The 24,969-nt window shown below is 59.0% G+C and overlaps 1 protein-coding gene across 6 annotated transcripts in view; it reads right to left on the bottom strand.

Moving 5' to 3' along the window:
• Positions 1–24,653, bottom strand: part of Slc12a3 (solute carrier family 12 member 3) — a 31,866-nt gene extending 7,213 nt beyond the window's left edge. The window contains exons 1-23 of one of the 6 annotated variants that reach the window (XM_026395670.2): positions 24,372–24,653; positions 23,382–23,528; positions 22,055–22,130; positions 21,242–21,337; positions 20,842–20,981; positions 20,442–20,552; positions 19,178–19,289; positions 18,849–18,979; positions 15,536–15,620; positions 13,871–14,025; positions 13,618–13,725; positions 13,094–13,217; positions 11,516–11,617; positions 10,624–10,779; positions 10,050–10,149; positions 9,594–9,705; positions 9,067–9,207; positions 7,717–7,823; positions 6,477–6,559; positions 5,370–5,447; positions 4,607–4,708; positions 3,241–3,352; positions 346–432 (exon numbers count right to left, since the gene is read on the bottom strand). In XM_026395670.2, the coding sequence (XP_026251455.2) occupies positions 346–432; positions 3,241–3,352; positions 4,607–4,708; positions 5,370–5,447; positions 6,477–6,559; positions 7,717–7,823; positions 9,067–9,207; positions 9,594–9,705; positions 10,050–10,149; positions 10,624–10,779; positions 11,516–11,617; positions 13,094–13,217; positions 13,618–13,725; positions 13,871–14,025; positions 15,536–15,620; positions 18,849–18,979; positions 19,178–19,289; positions 20,442–20,552; positions 20,842–20,981; positions 21,242–21,337; positions 22,055–22,130; positions 23,382–23,528; positions 24,372–24,653 (2,747 nt within the window). Of the gene's footprint in view, positions 1–345; positions 433–3,240; positions 3,353–4,606; positions 4,711–5,369; positions 5,448–6,476; positions 6,560–7,716; positions 7,824–9,066; positions 9,208–9,593; positions 9,706–10,049; positions 10,150–10,623; positions 10,780–11,515; positions 11,618–13,093; positions 13,218–13,617; positions 13,726–13,870; positions 14,026–15,535; positions 15,621–18,848; positions 18,980–19,177; positions 19,290–20,441; positions 20,553–20,841; positions 20,982–21,241; positions 21,338–22,054; positions 22,131–23,381; positions 23,529–24,371 lie in introns of all 6 variants that reach the window. The other 5 variants (XM_026395672.2, XM_026395671.2, XM_077793007.1 and 2 more) reach the window with 5 other exon arrangements.
• Positions 24,654–24,969: the final 316 nt, after the last annotated feature.

Genomic DNA, 24,969 nt, shown 5'->3' with positions numbered 1-24,969 from the left:
CTCCTGGATCCTGTGCTCTGAGCAGTAAGTAAAGAGGCAAATAAATACAAAGTGGGGGATTTATAAATGTATAAACCGAGTCCTGGTATAGAGAAAATCAGGGTCAGGAGAGGCCTCGAGAGGGCTGAGGAGTCTGTCCTGAAGCCAGCTATGCACAGGTGGAGGTGGGGAGCAGTGGCTAGAGCAAACCGAACTGAATGTGCAAAGGTCCTGAGGTGTGGTAGGCGGCCTGCATGAAGTGCAGCCAAAGAGCCCAAGGGGCTGGAACAAGGTCGCAGCCAACAGCAGGTCTGCAGGGCACACCGCTGGCCTTTCTGCTTGGATCCCCTGACACAGAGAACTCACTGTTCCGCCCGCGGCTTCTGATTGATGTCAGGAAGGACATGAACTTCATGAAATCCCAGTCGGAACTTGCTCAACAGAGAAATGATCCTGGAGGGCAGGGGAGACTTTTTAAGTGTATTCATTCATTCATTCATTCATGTATTCATTCATTCGATGACATTTTATTAAGTTTCTGCTGTTGACAGCAGTGAGCCAAACAGACCCCATCCTGCCCCTTGGCACTGCCATTCTAACAGAGGAGGAGGGACAATCAGGGTCACCCATGAAGCAGGTCAGCTCATGACAAGTGACGCAAAAAAGCATGACCAGGATTTCCCAAGCGTCTGGTGGCCACCTCTGTCTTAGTGCCTGGCAATCATTAACGCCCGTGTCTACACCTCTGCTGAGACTTTGTGACAATGTCCATTCTGATTCACTGGTCTGGCTGGGGCCGGGGATTCTGCATCTCTAACCAACTCCCAGGGGATCCAACGCTGCCAGGCCACCGGGGCCAGGACAGTTGGAAAAGAGGAAATTAAAATTCCTGAGGGAACCAAAGAAATGTGAGAACCGGGCAGAGAAGCAGGAGGGGCAGCTTCGGGCACCACTTTGGATTTAACAGGGGAGGAGAGGCCACTGTGGTGGGAGATGTCAGGAGAATGACACAGAGCGGGTAGCGATCTGGCTGGACAGTGCATCGTGGAGATGGTTGAAGGCCAAAGGGGTTCGGGCAGGGGGATGTCCATAATGACATTTTTTTTCAGTCCTGGGAATTGAACCCAGAGCCTTGCACTTGCTGGACGAGCGCTCTACCACCGAGACGCATCCCCAGGCCAGAGTCCACACTGGAACCGCCCAAGGGGCCTTCAGAACAGCCTGGTGCTAGCCCACCTGCTGAGTCACACTCCCCGGGCAGGGCAGGTCTTGGTAAGGCCACACAGGGTCCCAGTGTGCCCCCTGGGTTAGGGCCTGCTGGACTCACTGGTGGGGAGGAATGGGCAGGGCAGCGATGGCAAAGAGCCAGCTGGGATAGCTTGGAGCCTCTGGAAGACCAGCCTGAATGACCAGCTGGGCCCAGCAGTCAGGCAACGGCTGGTTCTTGAACTTGGGGGAGCGGGATTTGGAAAGCAGAGCTGTGGGCAGGTCCATCTTGGTGTGCGGCAGTGGCCGGGGCCAGCAGGCCTGGGCAGCACCTGGGTAGGTGGCAGCGTAGGCCTGCCCTGGGGTCACAGAGAGAGCAGGTCACATGGCCCATGAAGGTCACGGTTGGGTGGCAGAGGAGTGAGTGTTCACAACCTCTGTGCGAAGGGCGTGCAGTGCCAGGCCTTGGGCTCAGCCAGCTGTACTGACCACCCCCTGCCCTGGCCTGAACCAGAAGCCGAGGCCCTGACGGCGCAGGTGCTTTTCAGACACCCCAGGGGCCAGGAGCTACTGTTCCCAAGCAGTGCCTCCTCGGCCTTGCACAGAAGGGACCTTTGAGTGGCAAAGTCCTCAGTGGGATGACAACAAGGAAATGGGGCTTCTGGGGTGAGCAGAGGGGGGGCTCATGGGCGTGGCCCAGGCATGGACCAGGGCAGCGGCCAGGACTCCCCTCTTGTCCTGACCACCGTGTCACAGCCAGGGCTGCTGCAGAGGGCACTGCAGACCCTAGTGCAAGGGTTCCTCCCTCTGCCTATTAAACTGCAGACCCCCACCCCACGACCTCCGACCTCCGACCTCCCGTGACCTTGCTGTGAAGCAGCAGTTGCCCGACCCCACCTGCCCGACTCCTGCCAAGTCCACACCTCCGGCCACCTGCCTCACTGTCCACCTCCTTGTCTGTTTACAAACCCACACGTGTTCCGAATGAGGGCTGTGATTTGAATATGATTTGTCCCCTGAACTCACGGTGAAGTCCAATCCCCAGCGAAAGGAGGGTGGAAACCTAATCTGGCTGTGCTGTTTGTGGGGAGGAGGTGAACTCTGGGAAGTGATTAGGGCTGGATAAGGTGCCCCAAGATTGAATCCTGATGGCTTTATGTGAAGAGGGAGAGAGACCAGATACACACAGCCACTTTTGCCTTCCTTCCCTGTCTCTTGCCATGTGAAACCCTGAGCCACTTGGGGACTTTGCCAGCAAGAAGGCTATCACCAGATAGAACCCCTGGACCTTGCATCTCCAGAAGCATGAGCCCAAACAAACCTCTTTTTTCTATAAAGTAGACTGCCTCAGGTATGTCAATATAGTAATGAAAACCGACTAACACACTTAGATACATTTCAAAAGGAATTTTTATATTACAATTTGAAACAGAAAATAAACATGTCTTGGCAGAAAGAAGTGATACTTAAAATCCAAGTAAATAAACCAGTGTCACTAAATTCTGGCCAAGTCTGTGAGCTTAGACCTGCTCTCTTGCTTAGACAGGGAGCTCAGCATCGCTACTGAGGGGAAGGACAAACCAACACTAAACCAAGATCTTCTCCCACCAAATCAGCCACAGAGTTGAAGGGGGATTAAAAATCACTTCTCACGGAAAGAATCAGTGGTATGGTGTGGCTCCATCTCCTGGCCACTCAGGTCATCTCTCACCTCCCAGAGCCCATGTCCTATACTCTGGAGACATCGCCCTCAAAGATTCTATCTCCTGTCTCCTTTCTCGGGAGGAAGGGGCCCCTCCCGCCTTCGTTTCACATGGGTTTCTCCTTGAGGAGTTTGGGATTTTGAATCTTAACACCCCTCCCTGTCAGAGCAAAGCCCAGGGTGTGGGTATCTGATTAAAGGGGGACAAGAAGTCACTTCTGAACTTGGCTCCTGGCCAGAACCCCCCTTGTCATTACTGTGGCCTGGAGAGAGCCTGCCCAAGCTCTGGGCAATTCCAAGGCCCACCTGAGGGTGGCGGTGGAGAGCAGGGGACGGGAGGGGCCCCCACTTACGCCTTCCTCTCCTGGTCCATCCTGTTGACCTGGCCCCCAACGAACACCCGGATCTTGCATTTGCTCCACCTCTTCTTGCGTCGAAGGAGATAGGGGATGAGGAGGGTGAGGCCTGGCAAGGAGGGTCCCCAGAAACCAAGAGGAAAATGCTCAGGGGACAGCCCCTGGTGGGTTCCTGTCCCTTCCTGCAACCATGGACAGACCCCTCCCCCTCTCTGGACCTTGGTTTACCTGCCTGCTTCATAACTCACCTGGCTAAACCCCGGTGGCCGTGGTGCCTGGTGTCTAGGGTCTACTTGGCAGCGGTGTTTTTAAATATTTTTAATTTTCACCACAAGTTGGTAGTGAACGGTGGGGGGATTGCATATGGACATTTAGAGAGAGGGCCTTTCTGGAAAATTGAACATTTGGCCAATGGGTGGGAGCCTGCATCCCTCTATGTCATGCCTCCATGTGAGACCAAGGACCAGCCACTGAGTTCAAGGCCTGGTCCTCCATGCTCTGGTCTCTTTATTTGTAAAAGAGATAACGTTAGATTAGAGCACTGGCCAGAGGTAGGTAGTCGGCGCTCAGCCTGAGTTATCTGTCATTGATAGAATATACAGTCCTCCTCTGTGTCCGCAGGGGATTGCATCCAGGGCCCCCTTTGTGCTGAATCCACCTGTGCCCAAGTCCTCTGTATAAAAGGACATAGTATTTGCATGTCACCTACCCACATCCTCCTTGTACTTTACACCATCTCCTAGAATGCCAGCTACAATGTAAATCTGTGCAAATAGTTGTTGCACTTTATTGTTGGGAAATAATGACAAGGACAAAGTCTGTACAGGGTCCATACAGACACAGTGTTTTTCCTGAACATTTTCGACCTGTGCTTGGTCAGAAGTGTGGAGGTGGCACCTGGGGACCCGGAGGCTTGGTTGTCCTCTTTTGAAGAGGGGTATTTTCTATGACTCTGTCAAAGGTGGGAACTATAAAGACAAGAGTCATGTTTTAGGGAAAACAGGACAGGTGTGTTCTGTGAAGAGTATTCCTATGGCTGTCCTGGGCCCTGGCCCCTGTCCCCAACTCTGCCTGTGGCTGGGACCCCCAGGACTATCCAGTGAGAAGGTTCTTCTGGGGTTGGCCTCAGCCTTGCCCCCATCTCTCTCTACTTCACAACTGAAAAAGCTAGAGGCCCTGGCCAAGCCCATCCAATTACTCAACCCAGTTATCCAGGGGTCTGGGCCCCTGCCCACTTTGCTGGACTCCAGGTCCAAGCAGAGGCCTTGACAAAAGCCAGCCAGGAAGGACAGGGAAAGAGATGCAGGGACGGGCAGGGAACACATCCCAGGGCATGAGGGAGCCACATCTGAGGAGTCCTGACCTCCATCATCAAAGAGCCAGTAGATGTCCACAGTCTTCTTGCCCTGCTCGGACTGGAAGATGGTGCTGGCCTGCTCCTCCCGCACCAGGGCCTCAGGGTCCACTGCAGGAGGGGAGGGGGTCAGAGCAGCCAGCCTCCTGGAAACGGCTCGCCGCCCTGAGAGGTGGGCTTGCCGTTCAGGCCCAGACTGTGCCCGCAGCAGCAGACGCAGCTGAGCAGGCCTGGCCGGGGCAGTGCACTTCCCTCCTGGTGCCAGGACTCGGATTCTCAGGCGGCCGGACCAGGAGCGGGGACCCTGGGAACACAGGCTGCCGCATGCCCCCCCTGCTTCTCAGCTTCTCCATCCCCAGGCTCCAGCCAGGGGGACCCGGTGCCCTCCGGGGTGGCCCTCTGGGAGGATGCATGCTCTTCCAACCCTTGCACACTCTCCTGGGCCCCTCAGGAATGCCACAGGAGTCCCCTGTGCCTGTGGCAGCTTCCCCTGCCTCCCAGGGCATCAGCGAAGACTGCCATTCTACCCCTCCCTGAGCCTACACTCAGGTCCCACAGGGGCCTTGCAGGGACCTGGGTCCTGGAGGCCCAGCGTCTCCACCAGGACCTGCGCTCTTGAATAGGGGCCTCGCCCATCGGGTTACTCAGCCCAGTTAGTCAGCCGCTGCTATCACTAGGAAGAACCATCCGCCTTTGACCGAGTCCCCAGGTGGCCACCACTAGCCCCTGCTAGGCCAGAACACCCTGAGCCTCCCAGTGAGTGGGGACTGACGTGTGCCCGACACAGATGGCCTGGCTCCGTGGGCGCTGGTGCCCTTGCTGTCCTCCGCCGGGTCAAACACAGGATTAACTGTAAAAGAGGGGGCATCTGGGGTTGCAGGGTGCCCTCACCTGGGGCCCCCTGGGTTCTCCATCTAGCAGGGCTCCCTGAACACTGGGAGGAGAGTCCCACGGCCCCACCACACCCAGACCCGCCTCCCTCTGCCCTGGCCCTGCCCTGGCCCCTCTTGCTCCTCCAACAGGCTAAGCTCATGCCCACCTGGGGGTGAGGATGCCCCTGTGCTGGGGGCAGCTTTCCCCAGCCCTGCCCCTCGCAGCCAAAGGCCTGCCCTGGACACCTGTGCTGTCTGCCAGACACTAGATGACCGAGTGTCCGCTTGTACAGATCTGCTTTGCTCCAGGGACAGGGGCTTTGTTTGGCCCTTGCTGTACCCACTGTGCCTAGAGCAGCACAGGAGCATGGCTACCGACTTGGTCACTATTGGTTGGATAAATATTTATTGGCCAGCTCCCTGGGCCAGGTACACCCTCAGCCCTCAGTGACATGTTCCCAAGTCCCACCCACCAGGCTCCCAGCTCTGCCCTCCCTCTGGCTCCATGAATTTTATGTCTTTTACACTTCTAAATACTAGTAATTCAGAGTCTGCAGAGTTGGACTTTTAAATGGAAAACACAATCCTGTTTCATGCCCCCAAAGGTGTCCTTGGAGGACATAAACATCCAGGTTCCATGGCCTTGAGGTGAGAGTTTTCCTACCCCAAGGCCTTTATGTGACATCTCCTCCGCCCTCTTTTCCTATTTTCTAGTAGGTCTTTCTTTCCCAGCTGGCTACAGAAGCACTGGGGGAGCTCCAAGCTGCCCAGGTGGAAGCATCCTCTTGGACAGTCACGTCCCCCTCTGGGCCTTAGTTTCCCCACCTGGAAACCTGATGGTCTCTAAGTGACCATCCAGGGCCGACATTCTATGAGCCTGTGACCTTTAGTTCCTTACGAATTTTCCCTCTCTTCTTTGTACTGGTTAAAGAACTTGGGTTCCAGAACTTTCTGGGATCCCCTTCTGGTCTGGGACAGCGTGCTGAACCGGCGCTGTGTGTGCTCACCGTGAGCCTGCATGGTCTCGGAGATGTTCAGCCCCTCGCGCATCCTCAAGACACACACGCCGTAGTTGAAATCAAAGGCATCGCTGGAAAGAGGAGCGGGGTCAGGCTCGGCTCAGCCCCAGCTCCCACCCAGGAGGTGACCTGGCTCCCGGGAGACCAGGTGTCCAAGATGGCCCTGCTTCCCACCATCCTCCTTCTCCCCTCTGGGCCTCAGTTTCCCTGTCTGTAAAGTATGCAGACACAACCGGAGAGTCGCCAGGGACCCCTTGGGGGACACTCAGTCAGGCCTGGCTTCCCCCTGGAGTGCTGGGTGAACCCTCACAGGTTTGCCACAGGGTGGGGATGTACCTTACAGGTACACAAATGGAACGGTTTGTCCACAAGCACACAACCAAGGAAGGGACCAGCTGGTCACTGTGAACTGAAGGGCAGGCGTGCCCCCAGGACTGGCCTCACTCAAGCCGTGGGCTGTTATAACGAGTGTCTAGAAGACTCCTGCGCATGCCCGATTGATTGCTCTGTTGACACAGTGTGCAAAACCCACCACTTCAGTGTGAGGCCACAGGCCGAGCACTGCGTCCTTGGACTGTCCCACTCACACCCTCGGGATTGTCTTAGGACCCTGGAGCCGGGGCAGCCTAGCACAGTTTCTGCACCAACTTCTCTTGCAATTTCATTAGAGGCAGTGGGAGGGTCCCCTGAGCTGTGCAGCCAGTCAACAGCTGACGGGGAAGCAGGGAGCGTGTTCCAGGGCGTCAGCTCTCAGCCTTGGCTCTTGAAGGAACGCAAGGCCTCGGGCCTCTGTGCAGCGAAGACCTCAGGCTGCAGGAATCAGGGGGTGGAGTCCACTCTGAGATCCCCAGGGAGTTCAGTCCTGGTCTGGTTTCCCTTTCCTTCTCAGCGACACCATCTCTTTAACAGTCCTCTGGGCCTTCTGAAGCCCACACCTCGAGCTCAGACCTGCACTTCCGGCTACTCTGAAATATTAAAGATCTGGCAACGGTGGGGCCCATGTTTCTGTGTGGGTACAACTGGCTAGAGCAGCTCACCACAGTCCCCACTGCTCCCTACTGTCCTACACCTGCCTGGTCCCTGCCAAAATTCACCCTCCCTAAGCCTTGAACATTGTGGACTCAACTTCTTACAGTCCCCACTGAGTCTGGTCCACTCCCCAGGTCCAGGAGCCCCCAGTGGCACAAATCAGCAGACCCCAGGCCCCACTGCCCGTGCCCTGGCTCACTGTAGGATGTCAATGTAGTCTTCCACCGTGGCTGGGTGAGCAGACTGCCAGTTCTTCTTGTATCCGACCACCAGGATGTTGGGCTTCATTCTCCCCAGACCTGCGGCCTGTGTGAGGGAGTGTTGGTCAAATGGGCAGGGCTAGAGGGCAGGCCTCGCAGCTGGTGGGGCTCTGTCCTGCGACTAGGGTGGGCTTTCTCAGTCCAGCTGCCCTCTGTCCATGCTGTGGGGGCTCAGGAAAGGCATCCCCCCCTCAGGGGCCTGTCCACCTGGGCTCAGCCCCAGAAGGTGGAGCTGCAGCCAGGGCGGCCCCAGGGCCTTCTCTGAGCCAAGCCACCTGCACTGTCCCAAGCCCTGGGAATGTGCCGGTTCCTGCTTCTCTAAAAGATTATTTCTCTTAGTGCAAGACTTGAGTTTGCGTGTCAGATTTGGAGTATTCCTGGGTCATTTCATCCACACATCTTTTCTACTTCTCTTCTTTTTTAAAAAAATATTTTAAGATTTAGAAAATTTTGAGGTTAAATTCACATAATAAAAGCATTTTTAAGTGTACAATTCAAAAACATAAATTTTGAAGAATTTAAAAAACTCCAAAACAAAATACAAAAGGTACAGTTTAGTGGATCTAGCACATTCACCATGTTGAGTCAATTCATAAAACCATCACCTCTACTTCCAGAATATTTTCATAACCCCACAAAAAGACCCAGGCATTTTATTTTGTTGTTGTTGTTGTTGTTGTTTTGAAAAATAGTTATAACTATTGAGAAGGATGCTCATATGTTGATTTAGAATTAGCAACTGTTATAATTTAATCTTTGTGTCTCATATTACATAAGAAAACTGAGCAGTAAATGAATGGCCAAGTGGAATGTTCTAGATTTATTTTTTTTCTGTACTGGGGATTGAACCCGGGGCCTCCCTCGTACACATGCAGGGCAACTGCTCTGCCCAGGAGCTGCACCCTGAGCAAAGGCATCCTAGATCTCTAGATCTCGAGCTGAGTGGCAGCCAGGTGCACCAGGTGGGGCCTAGACCCACGGACACTATTGGTCTCTCACTAAACTGTTTTTCACTTTACTTTATGTAAATTATACCTGAGGAAAAAAACTAAAAAACAAAAAACAGGAACTGGCCAAGGTCACAGAACCCCCACAGGCTTCCATATCAGTTGCCCAAGTCCCGAGGCTCAGAACGTGCCCACCCGTGCGAGTAGATCTGGAGGTGCAAGAAGGTGGGGGGGCTTCTTATTGCAGCAAACAGGCCTTACACTAGATCCCCAGGGTTCTCTGCCTTTCGGGGTGCACCTGAAGTAACAAGCCGGGCAGGGAGGCTCCCAGACCCGCCACACCTGCATAAGAATCTGCACGCCGCTGCGGAGGTCCTCAGCGATGACGTCAGAGTAGAAGGCCTTGATCTTCCTCTTGTTCAGCCACTTGGTGTGCCCCTGGGCAATGAGCCGCAGCTCGGGCATCCTCTGCTTTCGGGGTCCCTGTGGGCGGGTGGGGCAGGTGATATCAGGGGCTGCCTTCGCCCTCTGGCCTGGGAACCAGTCCCCCACCTGGCCCACAGTCCCCCTCTGGCCTGGGATCCAGTCCCCCTCCTGGCCCACGGTCCCCCTCCTGGCCCACAGTCCCCCTCTGGCCCACAGCCTCAGGAGCATCTGGGGAGGCCCATTCTCCTTTACAGAGTTGGGGGAAGAAACCAGGCAGGGAGAGGGAGAAGGAGAGGAGAGGCGGGCGGGGAGGAGCCCGAGAGAGGGGCCGCCCAGCCAGGCTCTGCTTGCCCCTGGCCCCTCTGCCCCTGCCCCCTGCATGGACACCCCAGCCAGGCGGCTCCCCCAGCAGCGCAAGGGCACTCACGACAGGGGACACTCACGATGAGCACATGGCCACAGATCATTAGGCTCAGGTTCTGGGTAAAGGTGCCCACAAAGTCCACCAGGGCCGGGCGGAAGTTGGGGGGGCCGGTGAGCACCAAGCACTGGGGGCTGAGGAGGAGCAGGAAGGGCAGGAGCTCAGGAGGGCGTGCGCGGGGACGCTGACGGCAGGTGCCCCGGGAGCTCTGCCACCTCCTAGGTCACCCTGAGCCCCAGTGTGGCCTCAGACAAGACCCTGCACACTTTCCCACTTCTCTTCTTGACTCTGGGTCAAGGTCGGGTCCAGATTTTTGGAAGGCCATCAGACTTCATCTACGTTGTCATTGTTGCTCAGGTCACCAAACACCCCGCCCAGTGCTCTTCCTTTGCCCTGCCCAGACCAGCTGCCCATGGAGGTGGACAGAACAAAGCGACCCTGGCTCCAGCTCCCCGTGGGTCCCGGAACCCCTGCTCACCGGTAGTTCTTGATGTGGTCTTCCACCTCGTTGAGGCCCACGGAGTAGCTGAGGGCCAGGTTGTAGGAGCCCGCCTGCACCGACGAGCCCCAGTTGACCTCTGAGGGAGGGAGTGTGGGGTGACAACGAGATTAGAAAATCCCTGTGGCAGGAGGGCAGGTCAGCGGGGCTGCTAGGTGCCCAATGAGTGCGGGGCTGGCGGCCCACCATGCATCAAGGCATGGAACTCCAGGAGACGGACTCCTGCCCGGAGAGACCTCGTGACCCTGAGAGCCCAGGTGCCAGCGCAGACTTCTCTCTTGGAGCTGTGTGTCCTGGATCCCTGTCACCCCGGATCGCTGCTTGCATACACGTGGACACACCTCCAAGTCCAGGCTTGGTCCACCTGTCCTTCCAACAGTCACCCCTTGGCCACCCCTCAGGCCTAGGTGGGAGGCCCTACAAGCCCACCCAGGGCCCTTTGTGCTGGAGATCCCTGGTCCTGGGTCTCTAATGCAGAGGTCTGGGCTCCTGGTGGGCAGAGGGCACCTGGCCCCTGGGCAGGGTTGAGCGCAGATGGCCTGTGCCCACGTACCTGGCTTTTTGTAGATGACGTAGAGCAGGAGGAAGATGACCACGCCGATGGCGATGAGGGCTGCCCACCAGGTGAGCAGGAACATGATGACCACGGAGACCACTGCTCCGAACAGCGCCGTCCACTTGCTGTAGTATTGGAACGAGGGTCTCCACCCTGGGCGGGGGCTGGGGTCAGCAGCATGCCCTGCACTAAGGAGCCTCCTCAGGACAGCGCTGGGCAGCAGTCGTCCAAAGTGCCCAAGGCCTGGGTCCCAGACTGTGCCTGCTAGCCAGGGACTCAAGGGGCCCCACCGGCCTTTCTTCCCGGCTGGGCCTGGAGGCTCTGGGGAGAACCGCACGCCTGCCCACCGGGGAGGAGGCATCCAACTCTGGCCAACTCCGGCCACAGGACATCTGACAACAGCAAGGGTGCCAGCTCCCCAGGTTCCCGAGGCTAGAGGGAGGGGGAGGCATGGTTCTGCCTGACACCCCTTCCCCCAGGCCAGAACCATTGCTAGTGGAGAGCTGCCCCAGGGCACCATGCACTTGTGGGTGATGTAAAAGGTGGCAATTTGGGGCTAAGTGGGCTTCCTCTTTACTTCTCTTTACTGCCATCTGCCAGCAGTTTTTCATCGAAAACATATAAATCCATGACGTCCCATTGCCGGGATATGAGCGGTGTAACCAGAGCTGTGCAGTGCGCAACCTACAGCACTGTATGTGACGACCTTGTCTGACTTTGGGAAGTTCTCCCTTCCCTCTCTGGGGATGAGGTTCCTTGCTGGTGCTGGTAGAGGAAGCTCTCTCTCTACCATTCCACCTGAAGAGGGTCCCGGGGCTGCCCGCCTGCCAGCCCACCTCCAACCCCAGCCCTCGGGAGCCTCTGGGTGCAGGGCGCAGGGTTTGCTCACCCGGTGAGTTGGTGATGGAGGCGTGGAAGCAGCTGAAGTTGATGAGGGCGTAGGAGCACAGGAAGAAGTTGGAAATGATGGGCGCGATGGTGTTGAGCTCAGCTTCAGGGACCCGGGGAGAAAGGAAGATCTGTCGGGCAACCCACCTGCCACGGTACCCTCCCTCAGAGATGGGACCCCAGGCAGGCTGCTCGGCTCCGTCAGTCTCAACCTTCTCCTCTGTGAAGTGGGTCCTTCCTCTTGGGAAGCTCCAAGGGATGGAGTCTTCTAAGCTGAAAGCTGTCAACTTTTAAGTGGACGAGGGCAGCGTGGGAGTGCTCCCGTCAGGCTACGGGATGACCAGCGGCAGTGGCTGGGACATTTTTGACCACAAATTACGGTAAGGAATACACCCAGGAAGCCTGAGAACTGTCACCCCTTCCCTGTCACTGTCCCCAGATAAACCTGTGCACGTGAAGCACAGGGCCTCTCTGGGGATCCCCCAAACAAGGCAAGCACCTCTTATGTGTTGGTCCTTCTGCCCATGATCCCATCTAATCGCTGCGAGACCCAGGCCCCAGAGCACCTGAGATCATGGTCTGCAGTTTAGCCAGCCTGGACGCCCAGAGCAGAGGCATGGGCTCCGAGCCAGGGGCGGGGTGAGCAGGCAGCAGGGGTGGGTTCGTGCCATGGCAGCCCTGTCTAGACTCCTCCATCCCCTGGAAAGCTTCCCTTCGGTAGCAGTGACCAGAAGGGCAGGTCTCCGGTTGGTAATGGGTGAGGCCAGGCTGGGAGGCAGGGGTCTGGCTGTGGCAGGAAGGTCCCCACAAGCTGCGACATAGGGAGCAAGGACTATGGACATCCCCACTTGGCCACTGTCCATGCTGGGTGTGGCCACTTCTCTCCTGGTGTTTCCTTAGCTGAGTTATCAGGAAGTACTGGGTGTGTGCACGTGTGTGTGTGAGTGTGTGAGTGTGCATATGAGTGTGTGTGTGCTGTGCTGTGCTTACTCGAAGTCTCTTCCTGCCCACCTGTGGCACACCTGTTACACAATCTTGCTCCCATTCTGAAGATGAGGAAATCAAGGCCCAGAGAAGTGAAGTCATGTGTCCAAGGTCCCACAGCCACCACTTGGCAAAGCCAGGGCAAAAAATGGATCTACCTGATTGATGTACCAGGTGTTTCCCACCGTGAAGCCCAAGGGCCAAGAAAGTGGCTTTTCTAGCTCATAACCCACAAAGACACCGACCAGGCCATTTGTATCAGCTCCAGTCAGGGACCCGTCAGAGTGGCCTGGCTCCCAAGGCAGCCTGGGGGTTCATTTAAGCCTGGGAATTCAGGGGAAGAGGATCCCAGCTGCCAGGACGCTGGCATGAGGGCCATCTCGCTGTCTGGAGGAGGGGGGCTCCTTCCAGGCGGGGCTAGCCCACTCGGGGGCCATTCTCCAGGTTGGCTCAGAGGTGTGGCGTGCCCCAGGTTGGACGCCCAGCAGCAAAGAAAGTGCCCCTCTCTGGGTGCTCACGGACCAGGCCTGGCTGGGGGAGAAGCGGGGAGAGGAGCCGGGCTGGGAGGGGGCAGCCGGGCTCGGCAGCCTCTTACCAATGATGATGAAGGCCACTGCGATGGCGTAGGCCAGCAGGTAGCCGCGCACCGGCTCCTTGTTCTTGCCGTAGCCTTTGCCAAAGAAGCCGATCAGTGGGTAGAGCTGGTCCTCGCACAGGCACTGTGGGCACCGGACACCGTGGCCACTCCCTGGCTGCCACGTGCCCCCCGGCCTCCCAGGGCCCTCTGGGCTCTAGCTCCTGCTTGGTCCCCTCTGTAGTATCAGAGGGCACCTCCTCCATCTGGGTCCCCATTTCTAGTTCTGCTAAATGGGTGAGCCCTCCCTGTCACCATGGAGATAGGACCAGGGCCAAACCCAGGGGGTCGGGCAGCGGGCAGAGGGCAGGTGAGCCTCAGGCCACCCACTGGGAGGGGCCGCTCCCTGCAGGAGCCTTTGCCTGGCCCTTTCTCCTTCCTCTAGACGTCCCTGTCACGTGACCCCTCAGCAATCACTGGGGACCCTTCCTCCTGGGTCTTCCAGCCCGGTCTGTCCCTACCTTGGGCCCTGTCTGCAGCCTCACCTGGAAGACCTTGGCAGCAGAGACCAGGCAGGCCAGGGCAGAGGACAGGGTGGCCCCGAAGATGCCGGCGGTGATCAGGGGCGCGAAGCCCGACACCATGCTCATGGTCTGCAGGGACGAGGGCCTGAGCTGGGGCCACGGCTGCCACCTCACCTGGGGCTCCTGGTGCCCTCTCAGGGAGCACAGGAGGCCCACTCGTCCCCTGTCCACCTGTCCAGTCCCAGCAGCGGTCCCCCAGAGCCAGAGCGGGTACCTGATAGTAGTTGATGAGGCCGTAATGGCAGCTGTGCTGCTGGGCACACTGGGTGAAGTTCCAGCCATAGCCGCAGGCCAGCCCCTCACAGGCACCAGAGCCAGGGGTCACCGTGTCGTTCAGGTCCCCGGAGGCGTCACGCACCACACAGGAGCCTGAGAGGAGGCAGGGGTGTGAGGTGGTCTCCCTTCCCAACTCCCCTGCCCCCAGCATGCTGGCCACGGCTGCAGGGATGAGAAGCTGTGGGCGGTCAGCTCTCCCTTTATCACAGGAGGAGGGGGAGGGGGAGCAGGGGGAGATGAGGGAGGGGGAGGGGGAGCAGGGGGAGATGAGGGAGAGGGAGGGGGAGCAGGGGGAGATGAGGGAGGGGGAGGGGGGAGCAGGGGGAGATGAGGGAGGAAGAAGGGAGGAGGGGGGAGCAGGGGGAGATTAGGGAGGGAGAGGGGAGGAGGGGGGAGATGAAGGAGGGAGAAGGGAGGAGGGGGGAGCAGGGGGAGATTAGGGAGGGAGAGGGGAGGGGGAGGAGGAGGGGGAGCAGGGGGAGAAGGAGGAGGGGGGAGCAGAGGGAGATGAGGGAGGGGGAGGGGAAGGAGGGGAAGCAGGGGTAGATGAGGGAGGGGGAGGGGAGGAGTGGGGAGGAGAGGGGAGCAGGGGGAGATGGGGAGGGGAGGGGGAGAGAGAGGAGGAGGAGGGGAGAGGAGGAGGGGAGAAAGAGGAGGAAGGGGAGCAAGGGGAGATGAGGGAGGGGGAAGGGGTGGAGGGGAGCAGGGGGAGATGGGAAGGAGGAGGAGGAGAGGGAGCAGGGGGAGATGAGGGAGATGAGGGAGGGGGAGGGGGAGCAGGGGGAGAAGGAGTGGGAGGAGGGAGAGGGGGAGGGGGATCAGGAGGAGGGAGAGGGGGAGGAGGGGGCTGCACAGCTAAGGCCTAAGTGAACCGCCACATGCCGGACACTGCACTCAGCCCCTCACGACCACCCTGGGAGAGCGGTGCTGCCCTTCCGCTGTCCTCCTGTCTTACAGAGGCACAGAGAGCTTCTGCCCAACGTCCTCTTGAAAGCACAGACCTGGATCTCGAGCCCTGAGTGGTCATAAACTAGGCCAAATCCCCTGGCCGTCTGTGGACACCTGCCTCACAGGTGGTCCCTGGGAAGGAGGGTTCCTTCTGTGAGGGCTTCCGCTCAAGTCAGGTATTGCCCTGGCCTGGATTCAAAGCTTGGCTCCACTGCTCAGAGGCTGTGTGACCTTGGGCAGGTCCCTCCACCTCTCTGAGCCCCTCATTTTCTCCTTTGGGACCAGATGAAGTGTGGTGAGCCAAGCAAAGGGCTGGGCAGTGGCAAGTCACTTGCTAGCATCATCACCACGGGCTCCACGGGAGGCCCAGAGCACGACTGGACCTGTAGGGTCTTCACCTTCGCAAGTCCAGAACCTTAACGTTGACGGGACCAGAAGAACCGGGCCTGGCCCCAGTCGCTATGAAGTTGCTCTGGTCACTGCCAAGGTGACAGATGCCCCAGAGGTAGGACTCAGGGACCCACTTCCTGGGTTGCCATGTCTTCCTGTTAGGGTCAGACCCCACCCTGGGGCCCCCTCCAGTGTCTGGGCTTCACCAACTCTGCAGGGTGGCACCAGGGTCCTCCCTGCCCCAACCAGCTGGCAGGCCACTCACCGATGGTGGCTGAGATGGCCAGGTAGGAGACGGTGGTCCAGAAGATGGCCATGAGCGTGCCCTTGGGGATGGCCACAGCAGGGTCCTGCAGCAGGAGGGGTGCGTCAGGCAGCCCCACCCTTTGTCAAGGTCAACCCCTGACCTTGGCCCCTCAGAGCCCCCTTTCAGCACAGAGAGACACCTGGGATTGAGGACTCGAACAGGAGGGATGTGACCACAATCAGGGGACAGGGCCACATCTAAGGCATAGGGAGCCCAGGGTGGGACAAAAGATCCCACAGCTCCACACCTGGGCTTGGAGGACCCTGGCTATATGGGAGGAGGGGCCAGGACGGCAGGCCCTGGGTGAGCCTGCCTGGGGTGGACTCCAGGTGACCGGCTGGGCAGTGGCTACTGTTCCATGCCTGGCCTCGTCTGTAACATATGAGAAAATGAGTGGACCCACACCAAGCTCCTGACCCGGCCCAGCTCCACCAGCTGCCACCACATGTGACATCCTGCGTGACTGACTTGTCCAGTAAACAGGAGTGAGGACAAGCCCCAGACTCACGCCTCCTGCTGGTGTTTTCCCAACAGTGGGGACGGATTCCCCTGTGCGGTCCCCCTCCCAGGCACTTTCTCAAACATAATTTCCTAAGAAGTGGCCTGCGCCCCTGCACCTGGGTCCTGGGGAACTGAGGGCAGGGTTGTGAGGGGACCCAGTCACAGGGCTTCTGGTGGCTCCATCCTGCCCCTGACACTGGTGTCCACAGCCTCAGGATCTGCCCACTGATCCAGAGCACAAGAGGCTGGGACTGTTACAGTGACTTCAAAACCAGCTCCGTGCTCCAGACACAGAGCGGGGCGGGTGTCAGGTCTGCCTACTTGGGACCTCCCCAGTTTGCCCTGTCAACAGGTGGAACCAGAGAGTAGAGATAAGTCAAGAGGAAGAAAGGTGTGGCAGGCCGGAGCAAAGGGGAGGGGAGGCCCAGAGGGAGGCTGGTGTCTCAGGGCCTCCAGGTCTGGTCTCTGCTGGGGTCTCTGACCTGGGGGCTCTGCAGCCCTGGTCCTGCCAGCCCGACCCAATGTCTGGATGGACTGACTGGGTCATGACATGGAGTCCTGGCCCCAAAGGCCAGGCCAGCCTCCCACGCCATCAAATTCACATCCACCTGGAGCCTCAGAACGTGGCCTGGTTGGGAACAAGCCCCTTGCAGGTGTGATTAGCTGAGGTGAGGTCAGGCTGGATCACAGTGGCCTCAGATGCAGTAACGGAGTTGTTGTAAGAGGAGGAAAGGACCCAGAGACACAGAGGAGAGACGGCCACGTCATCAGAGATGCAGAGCCTAGAGCGAGGGACTCCAAGTCAGGGAACGCCATGGTCAGGGGCCACCAGAGCTAGGATGAGGACAGGAAGTTCCCCGGGGCCTTCACATAGAACGTGGCCCTGTCATGACCTTGGTTTTCAATTTCTAGACTCCTGAGCTGTGAGAGGAGACACTTTTGTATTCTCACCCCCCACCCACCCCCATGTCTCGGTCTGAGATCTCAGGGGTGGCTCACAAGTCAGGCACAGGTGGGTCCACGTCCCAGCCCGTCCCGTCCTAGCTGTGTGACCTGGGAGAAGCCCCTTCCTGTCTCTGAGCCCCAGTTTCCTCATCTATGAAACACAAAACCACCTGCCCCAGCAAGGACCCTAAATGGGAGTTCTTAGAGGCGGGGGCAGCATCCCGCACATGGACAGGTCTTGGAACAGCACAAAAAATGTCTGTCGAGTGACAAAATGATTGTGATTGAATTGGGGCTCTGCTCTACACACTGGCACTCCAGAGTCCGTGCTGTCGGTGTGGCTGGGCCACCACTGCACCTCTCTGAGGGCTTGCTTGTCTGTGGCATCAGGAAGTGACAATGTTTGCAGCTAGCTCTTAGCACGTCCTCCTGGGACCAGGCGCTGTCACCCTGCCCTGCCCCCTGTACATCTGGGGAAGCTGGGCCCAGGGAGATGTAGGGACACTTGCCCAAAGTCCCACAGCGAGGCCATAAATGGGACCTCTGCTGCTGAGTGAACAGAACCAGGAGCCAGTGTCCCTTTTAAGGCTTGGCAGCACTTGGGACAGCACAACGGTGACCCCTTACCGGCTCAGAGGCAGCGGCCCGGCCCAACTGCTGGCACCCTGGGCCACTCAGTAACCGAGAAGCTTGACACAGCAGCTAGATGAACTGCTTTATCTGAGCACAGGCGGGAGCTCAGGGCAGGCTGACCAGGCCTCTGCTGGCTGCTGTCCAGGGGAAGGAGAGGGCTGGACAAGGCTCCCACATCCGGCCCCACGGTACACGCCCGGGGCATAGCCAGTTAGAGCTGGGCTGATCTGAGGATTGTCTTAATCCACTCAAGAACCCTTTGGGGGCTGCAGACTGCAGGGAGGGCGACTGATTTCCAGCAGGGCACCAGCCTCCGCCGGTCACCCCCTCTTGCGCACCATCTCCTTGGATCTTCCTGCCAGCAAAGCTCCCTGCCCCACCGCCTCTGCTTCTCAGCTTTGAAAGCCCAGCCCCAGCCCCTGCTCCACCCAGAAGGTTTCCTGGGGTCTCTGCTGACATCCTCTGTCCTCCCCACGGTATGGCTTCGAACTTCTCCTCCCACACCACCTTCCACCACAATTCAATCAACAAACAGTCTGACTGAAAGCTGGGAACAGGGACACACGGATGGGTGGACGACGTTACTCTAGGAGACCCACGACCCCTGGGAGAACGGCCAGAGACAAACGGAAACTTGGGAGGTGAAGAAACAGGCCAGGGATCCCCAGGTGGCGAGTCCAGCACAGTCAAAACCACGTGGGCAGTGGGGCTGAGGGCAGCAGATCCTGGGGTAGAGCAAGGGTCACGGGGACAGTAACAGCATTTGGGGATGAGGCTGGACAGGTGCCTGGAGCCTGGATCACCAGGCCAAGGAGCTGCAGAGATCCCGGGAGGTCAGCCCAGCACAGGTGTTCACGTTCAAGACTGAGTTTCAGAATGTGGCTGCTGGGCGGGTCTTCCCTAAGGCCCAGAGACCCAGGAACTAGCGGGGGACCAGCACATACTGGGGTGCTGCACAGGTCTCAAGCCCAGGTGTATCAACAACAGCCTCAGAATAGAATAGAAAGGGACTGGTTTGGATTGGACCAAGTAGAACTGGGCTGCGCTGGTTGAAGCTCTGACCCCCTTCCCTGCCCCAGCTCATGCCAACCTCCATGCTGCCCGGCAGCAGATCCTGCTGGGACAAGGCGCAAGACTGTCCTCACAGCCCCCTGCAGTGGCGGGATGCAGGAGGAACAGGTGTTCTGCTCACCTTGAGGTCCCCAGAGATGTTGGCCCCTGCCAGGATCCCGGTGGCCGAGGGGAAGAAGATGGAGAACATCCCGAAGAAGCTGCCATCGATGCCCCTCCAGGCGGGCACCAAGTTCTGAACAAAAATGTCCCCTGGAACACAACCCTGAGTCAGGGCTGCCTGGACCGCGTGGCTGTATAGGACCAGCCAGGCAGGCCGTCGACTCCCCAGCAGCTTCTAGCTGTGGGCGAAGGGGAGCCCGTCCTCCTGGTGCCCCACAGTGGGCCAGGTCTGTGGACAAACTGTCCCCGTCCCCAGAGCCATGGCCAGGGACCCCAAACTTCACATACCCCGGTAACTGAAGAAGCCCTTGGAGGCCTTGTCCTCTGACGGGGGTATCAGGGTCCCCACCAAGTAGTTGGCAAAGGAGACCATAATGACAAGGAAGAACAACACCTGGGCCTGGGGGAGAAGGACCTCGAGGTGAGACTGCAGTTCCGCATCTTCCGGGGGCCCCACGGGGGGATGTGCCCACCCCTCACCCCAGCAGACACTCTCGGCCATTCCGCAGTAGGCCTGTTGGAGGAGCTGGGATAGAGCAGCGGGCAAGGTGGCCCCGGCCTCTTGTCTTGGCTGATGGGTGGGATGAATTTAGAGCAGCAACAGGAGTGTGATGGGACTGAGCTGGGGCTACTTGAGCAAGGTGGCCTGGGGAGGTGACGCCAAGGAAAAGACTTTTTTTTTTTTGGTGCCAGGGATTGAACCCAGGATGCTTCACCCCTGAGCCACATCCCCAGCCCTTTCTACATTTTATTTTGAGACAGAATCTCACTTAGTTTCTAAGTGCCTTGCAAAGTTGCTGAGGCTGACATTGAACTTGTGATCCTCCTGCCTCAGCCTCCCGAGTCCTGGGATTACAGGCGTGCACCACTGCCCCAGGCTCAAGAAGACTTTTGAGCAGATGCATAAAGGAGAAGGATGAGTGAGCCTGATCTGGGATTAAGTTGGTGCTTGGAGAAAGGGATCAGAGGGCCACAGACAGGAGGCCCAGGGCAGGGTCCTGCCTTGCCCGTGGGCCCCTTCTGGCTGAGTCCCAGGCTGTAACCCAACACTTCCTTATTTCATATACTGAGCCCCTGACTCATGGCTGGACAGGAGACTCAAATGAGCCTGTTTTGCAGCTGCACGTGGCCTGAGGCCAGGTTCTGGCCACACAGGAGCAACAGGGGCAGCTCTCAGCTTGAGCCATCAAGGAAGGGAAGGGGCTCCTCCCTTCCATCTCGCCCTTCTTCCCCCTCCCTCTGCCTGGACTGTGGGCAGTGTGAGGGCAGCCACCATGGACCAGGAGAGCCACTCTCCAGGGATGCAGAGGCCACAGAGGGGAGGAGTCTGGGGGTCCAACTACCCCCGTGGAAGCCTCCATGCTGGCCCTGGACCACGTCCACCAGGACTGTTGCATGAAAGCGAATCAAAGTCCCTCTTGTTGGAGGCACTGCTGACTTGGGTCTCTTTGTCATAGCAGCAGAACTTGGAGCCCAGCTAATACAGATAAGAAGGGCCAGAACCAGGGCTGACCCGCTTCTCTCCAGCCCCTCTCCCCCGGGCCTTCCTTACCTTGGACTCCCACTCCATGCCAGCCAGGGAGATGGCCAGCAGCACCGTGACGGTGGCCACGCCGATGATGCGGATATCGTTGATGGGGTCCACGATGGGTGTGCCGTACTCCTGGGGAGGGGCACAGGCTGCCCTCTGAACACCCCACTGCTCCAGACCCCTCCCCTTTGTGTGGGTGCCCCCTGATAGCAAAATCCCCATACAAGCTCCTTCTGGCCCACAGTCCCCCAAGGTGGCTCTGCATGGGCCTGGACAACATGGCCCCCAAGGCAGCACATGCCCCAAGAGGGCACTTGTGGGGATGGTCATCATCGTCACCCACAGTGGCCAGCAGGGTGAGACTGGGCGGGGGGGGGGGAGGAAGGATCCAGGCGGGGTTGGGGATCCAGCGCCACCTCACCTGGAGCAGGTCCCGCACGGTCTCTGCGAAGCCCACCGTGTGCATGGCCACACCCACAGCATTGGCGAAGGCGAAGATGAGGCCGATGGAGCCCCCCAGCTCAGGGCCCAGACTCCGGGAGATGAGGAAGTAGGTGCCACCTGGCAGGGAGGGCCGAGCCAGGAGCCAGGAGACCAGAAGAGTCAGCCGGGGGGTGGGGTGGGGTGTGCTTAGGGCAGGCCGAGGCTGAGGAGAGGTGACATGGGGCTCCCAGGGCAGGAGTAACCGAGGCCATCCCTCCCGAGCCCCCACCTGGAACCTCAGGAGCGGCCTGGGGCATCCCACGGGTGGGGAGCAGTTCAGAGTCCGTTCCCAGGGTGGGGACTGGGGCAGCCTTGGAGAAGAGGAGCCGCGGACCCACCTGACTTGACCTTGCCGTTGGTGGAGATGGCCGAGATGGAGAGGCCTGTGATGGAGGTCACCATGACGGAGAGCAGGATGATGACCCAGGTCAGCACTGTGGGGGGAGCCCCAGAGCTCAGTGGGGTTCCCAGGCGAGGAGCTCTGGGGGGACCTGAATCTGCCTACTACTCAGTGCCACCCAAGTCACTTTCCTCCTGAGTCTTGGTTTTGTCATCTGAAGGATGGGTCTCTCCTTCTGGCCTATTCTGACTAGTCAGGGAGCTCAGGATCCACATGAAGGGATTGCTACGTAGGAAAGGGAAGGCAGCTTCCTTTAAGGAAGTGATCCATACCCCTTGATGAGCACCTCTGGGTGCCAAATCCTAGGCTGCTCTTCCTGCACCCTATAAACCCCACAGTGGCTCTGCAACAGGTACTACCATCAGCTCCATTTTGCTAATAAGGAGACCAAGGCTCGGAGAGGTGAAGAAACTTGCCCAAGATCACACAGCATGGTACAGAACTAGCTTCCGAACCTCTGTCTTCCAAAGGCAAGCCCCGAATCTGCGTGCTGCGCTGTAGAAATTGGCTCAGAGAGGTGAAGTGACTCACTGAGGCCGGGCAGGGTGAGCCCTGGGACGGCTGGCTGCAGGTCTGTTGAGTCTGTGCCATGCCATCCTCGCTTTGGTCCCTGAAGGGGTCCAAGGCTGTGCCCAGGAGGAGCATGCCTGGCCTGTGGTCTCTGCAGCACACGTTCAAGCCTGCTCCCAAGGGGCCTGGGAGGTGGAGGACCAGGACTCCCTCGGGGTCCTTTTCCCCAAGGGGCACTCACCAATGCCCGCCTGCGCCGTAATCCAGGGGAGCCGCAGGTAGAGGATCACACCCCAGATGTTGAGCATGCAGCGGATCTGAGAGGAGAGTCAGGTCAGAGGACCCCGGGGAGCCGATACCCAAGGCCCAACACACGAATCCCTGTCCCCGGTCATGGCATGGCCCTGGGCTGCTGGCTGCAGGACACCTGCATCCCTCCTGTGCTATTCCCACTCAGCAGGTTCAGTGGGGCAGAAGGGCAGGAGGGGACATCCAGCTTCCTCTTGCCCACTCCTGTCCCCCGCCCATCAGGGCCTGAACTGGGCTACAGCATGATTGCTGCTCGCCCTATCCCTAGCCCAGGAGCATGTGCCCCCCAGCCCAGCCTTGGCCCCAGTGGCCAGCTCTTGGCCCAGGATTGACATTCCAGGCCAGCCCAGCGAACGCGGCTGAGTTGCTTCCCGCTCACAACAGAAATCAAAGCTCCTGCTGCAGTGACCTCCGCTTCGAGATTTAAAGCCCAGCCAGAGGCCCCCATGGAGGCCCAAGTTCCAGGTGGGAGCGCCTGGTACGTCTTCGGTTCCACCAGGTTGCAGGGCGGGTAGGGACATGCGGTTTGCACAACTGGGGAGATTTCCCAGGTCCTGGGTCTGCTGCGAGATGCTAAAGAGGACCACACCAGGCTCTGGCCGACCCAGCTCAGGAAGGAGACCCAGGCTCTGAACCTCTCTGGGGGTCGGAGGAGGGCTTGGGGTTTAGATGGAGAAAGAGTCACAGCCAGTGACAGTGGGCAGGGTTAAGAGGAGAACCTGGCCTGCAGCCCCCAGCGCCAGGCCAGAACTTTCTCCTGCAGACCCCGTGTGGTCCCCTCTGCAGAGCCCGTAGTGTCCTCCAAGGCAGAGTCAGCGTGGTTATTTTGCGCCTGCAGATTGACTTGTGCTGTAAACTGCAGCAACCTTTCCTTCCTCCTCAGGAAGGGGAGTGGGAAAAAATCAAACACAAAACCCACGATTGTGGCCTGTGTTCGTGCTGCCATCTGGTGGCGGGTGGGGGACATAGTTTTTTCCTACTGACTCCCACAGGCATGGATCACGTTCTCATTTAAGGCTCATTTCACAGATGAGGAAACTGAGGCACCGTGGGTAAGTAACTTGCCCAAGGCCACACGACTACTGTGGCCAAGTGTAGATCTGGGTCCCAGGACCTGGGACAGAAATGGGGGGAGGAAAACCCAGAGAAAAACTGAGGTCGCTGTCCTGTTAGGGAAACTGAGCTCCAGGCTGGGCCCTGGGTCTGCTGCCACTCACGTGTGAGGCCCAGAGCTCCACCCTCCCCCTCACCCTACTCACCATCACGCCCTTGACCCAGCCGAAGCGCACGGGCTCCCCGGGGCTCTTGTCACTGTTGGTGCGGGCCTCGTCCTCCACCAGCCCGTCCGTCATCTCGTGGCTGGGCCGGCTGTCGAAGGCCAGGGCATGCAGGTGGCTGCCCTCCTGCTGGGAGCCCAGAGCCCACAGGTCAGGCGGGCAGCGAGCTGTGCCACCACGCCACGTGTCACAGGCCAGCAGCCCCCAGCACGGCTCACTGCACACAGAGCTGCTCCCCGGATTTTACAAAGCTCCAAACAGAAAGCCCTGGAAGCTCTGGACGCGCCTGACGGTGGCACCTCCTCTCCGCTGGGGAGCAGTGGCCTTGGGGCAGAGCAGGCTGCACACAGCCTAGGGGTGGGCTGGGCTACTGTCACCCCAGGGAGGTGAAACCACTTGGCCAGGGCAAGGTAGGTCCCCCAGCTTGTGCCCCCTCTGGCAGCTCTTCTCTGGGCCTTTCTTCCCAGCCCCCCACTCAGAGGCCCTGCATGGGACAATGGGGCCTCCACCTCGGAGGCCAGGATGGAGGTTTGCTCTGGGGACAGAAGGAGTCCTGCAAGTTGAGCAAGTCTCAGCCCAGAACCAGAATGATTCTGCCCAATTGTCAGATGGGAAAAGGACACCCCATGGGGATGGACAGCCCAGCTCCCAGCCCTCCACCCTTCCCTGTCCCACCTCCCAGGCTGCACAACCTCCCTCTGAGTGCCCCCAGGGACTGGAAGCCCATTTCCTCCCTAGGCAGCCTGCCCTTCTTTCGGTGGCCAGTGACTGGACAAGATGAATTAGAATATGCACCCTGAGCTTCACGACCCCCCTCTCTCCCACTATTTCTTTTGGACCTCTCTGACTTTGAGGAAGACACTTATCCTTCCCCACAGCACAGGTGACAGAACTGAGGCTCAGAGATGTTAGGTAACTGGGTCAAGGTCACACAGCAGGGAAGTGGCTCATCTTCTGAGAGACGGCCCTTACCTTGAGGAAGGAGTGCAGGTCGGCCAGTGTGGGCCGGACCTTGCGGGGCTCCCCGGGCAGGGCACTGTCAGCGTAGTGCTCATAGGCAGGGACCGCATCCATGGTGTTGTAGCCGAAGGTGCGCATGTGGAAGGTACTGCCATGGGTCAGGTGGCTGGGGTGGCTACTGTCATAGGCTGCTGGTGGCAGGGGCTCATCGCCCCCCAGGAGTGTGCTGATGGTGAAGCGCCCTCTGCACAGAGCAGGGTCCCCGGGCGTCTCCATGGTGGGCAGTTGGGCCATGGTGGCTCTGGGTCTCAGGGAGGGGTCCAGGGTCGGCAAGGACAAACGGGGTGGCTTTATAGGCTGGGCTGTGGCAGGGAGAGGGCGGGGAGGTTGGCTCAAACCGCCCTCGGCTGGCCAGCAGGGTCCCCAGACAGGGTGGGAGGTGGAGCACGTGCCCACTGCCGCCCGGCCATAGACACAGGGCCCCGCCCAGACCAGCAGGACGGGGCCACCCAGAGACACCCACTGAGTCCTGGGGCAGCTCTTTGCAGTCTGGGGGCAGTGAGATCCTCAGCCAGGACCAAGGAAGGAGCAAGCACCCACCAGAGAGGAC

Source organism: Urocitellus parryii, chromosome 15, assembly GCF_045843805.1.
Source record: "Urocitellus parryii isolate mUroPar1 chromosome 15, mUroPar1.hap1, whole genome shotgun sequence".
NCBI classification, from domain to species: domain Eukaryota; kingdom Metazoa; phylum Chordata; class Mammalia; order Rodentia; family Sciuridae; genus Urocitellus; species Urocitellus parryii.
Note: the sequence above shows the minus strand (reverse complement) of the source record. Positions and strands in the feature narration are given on the sequence as shown.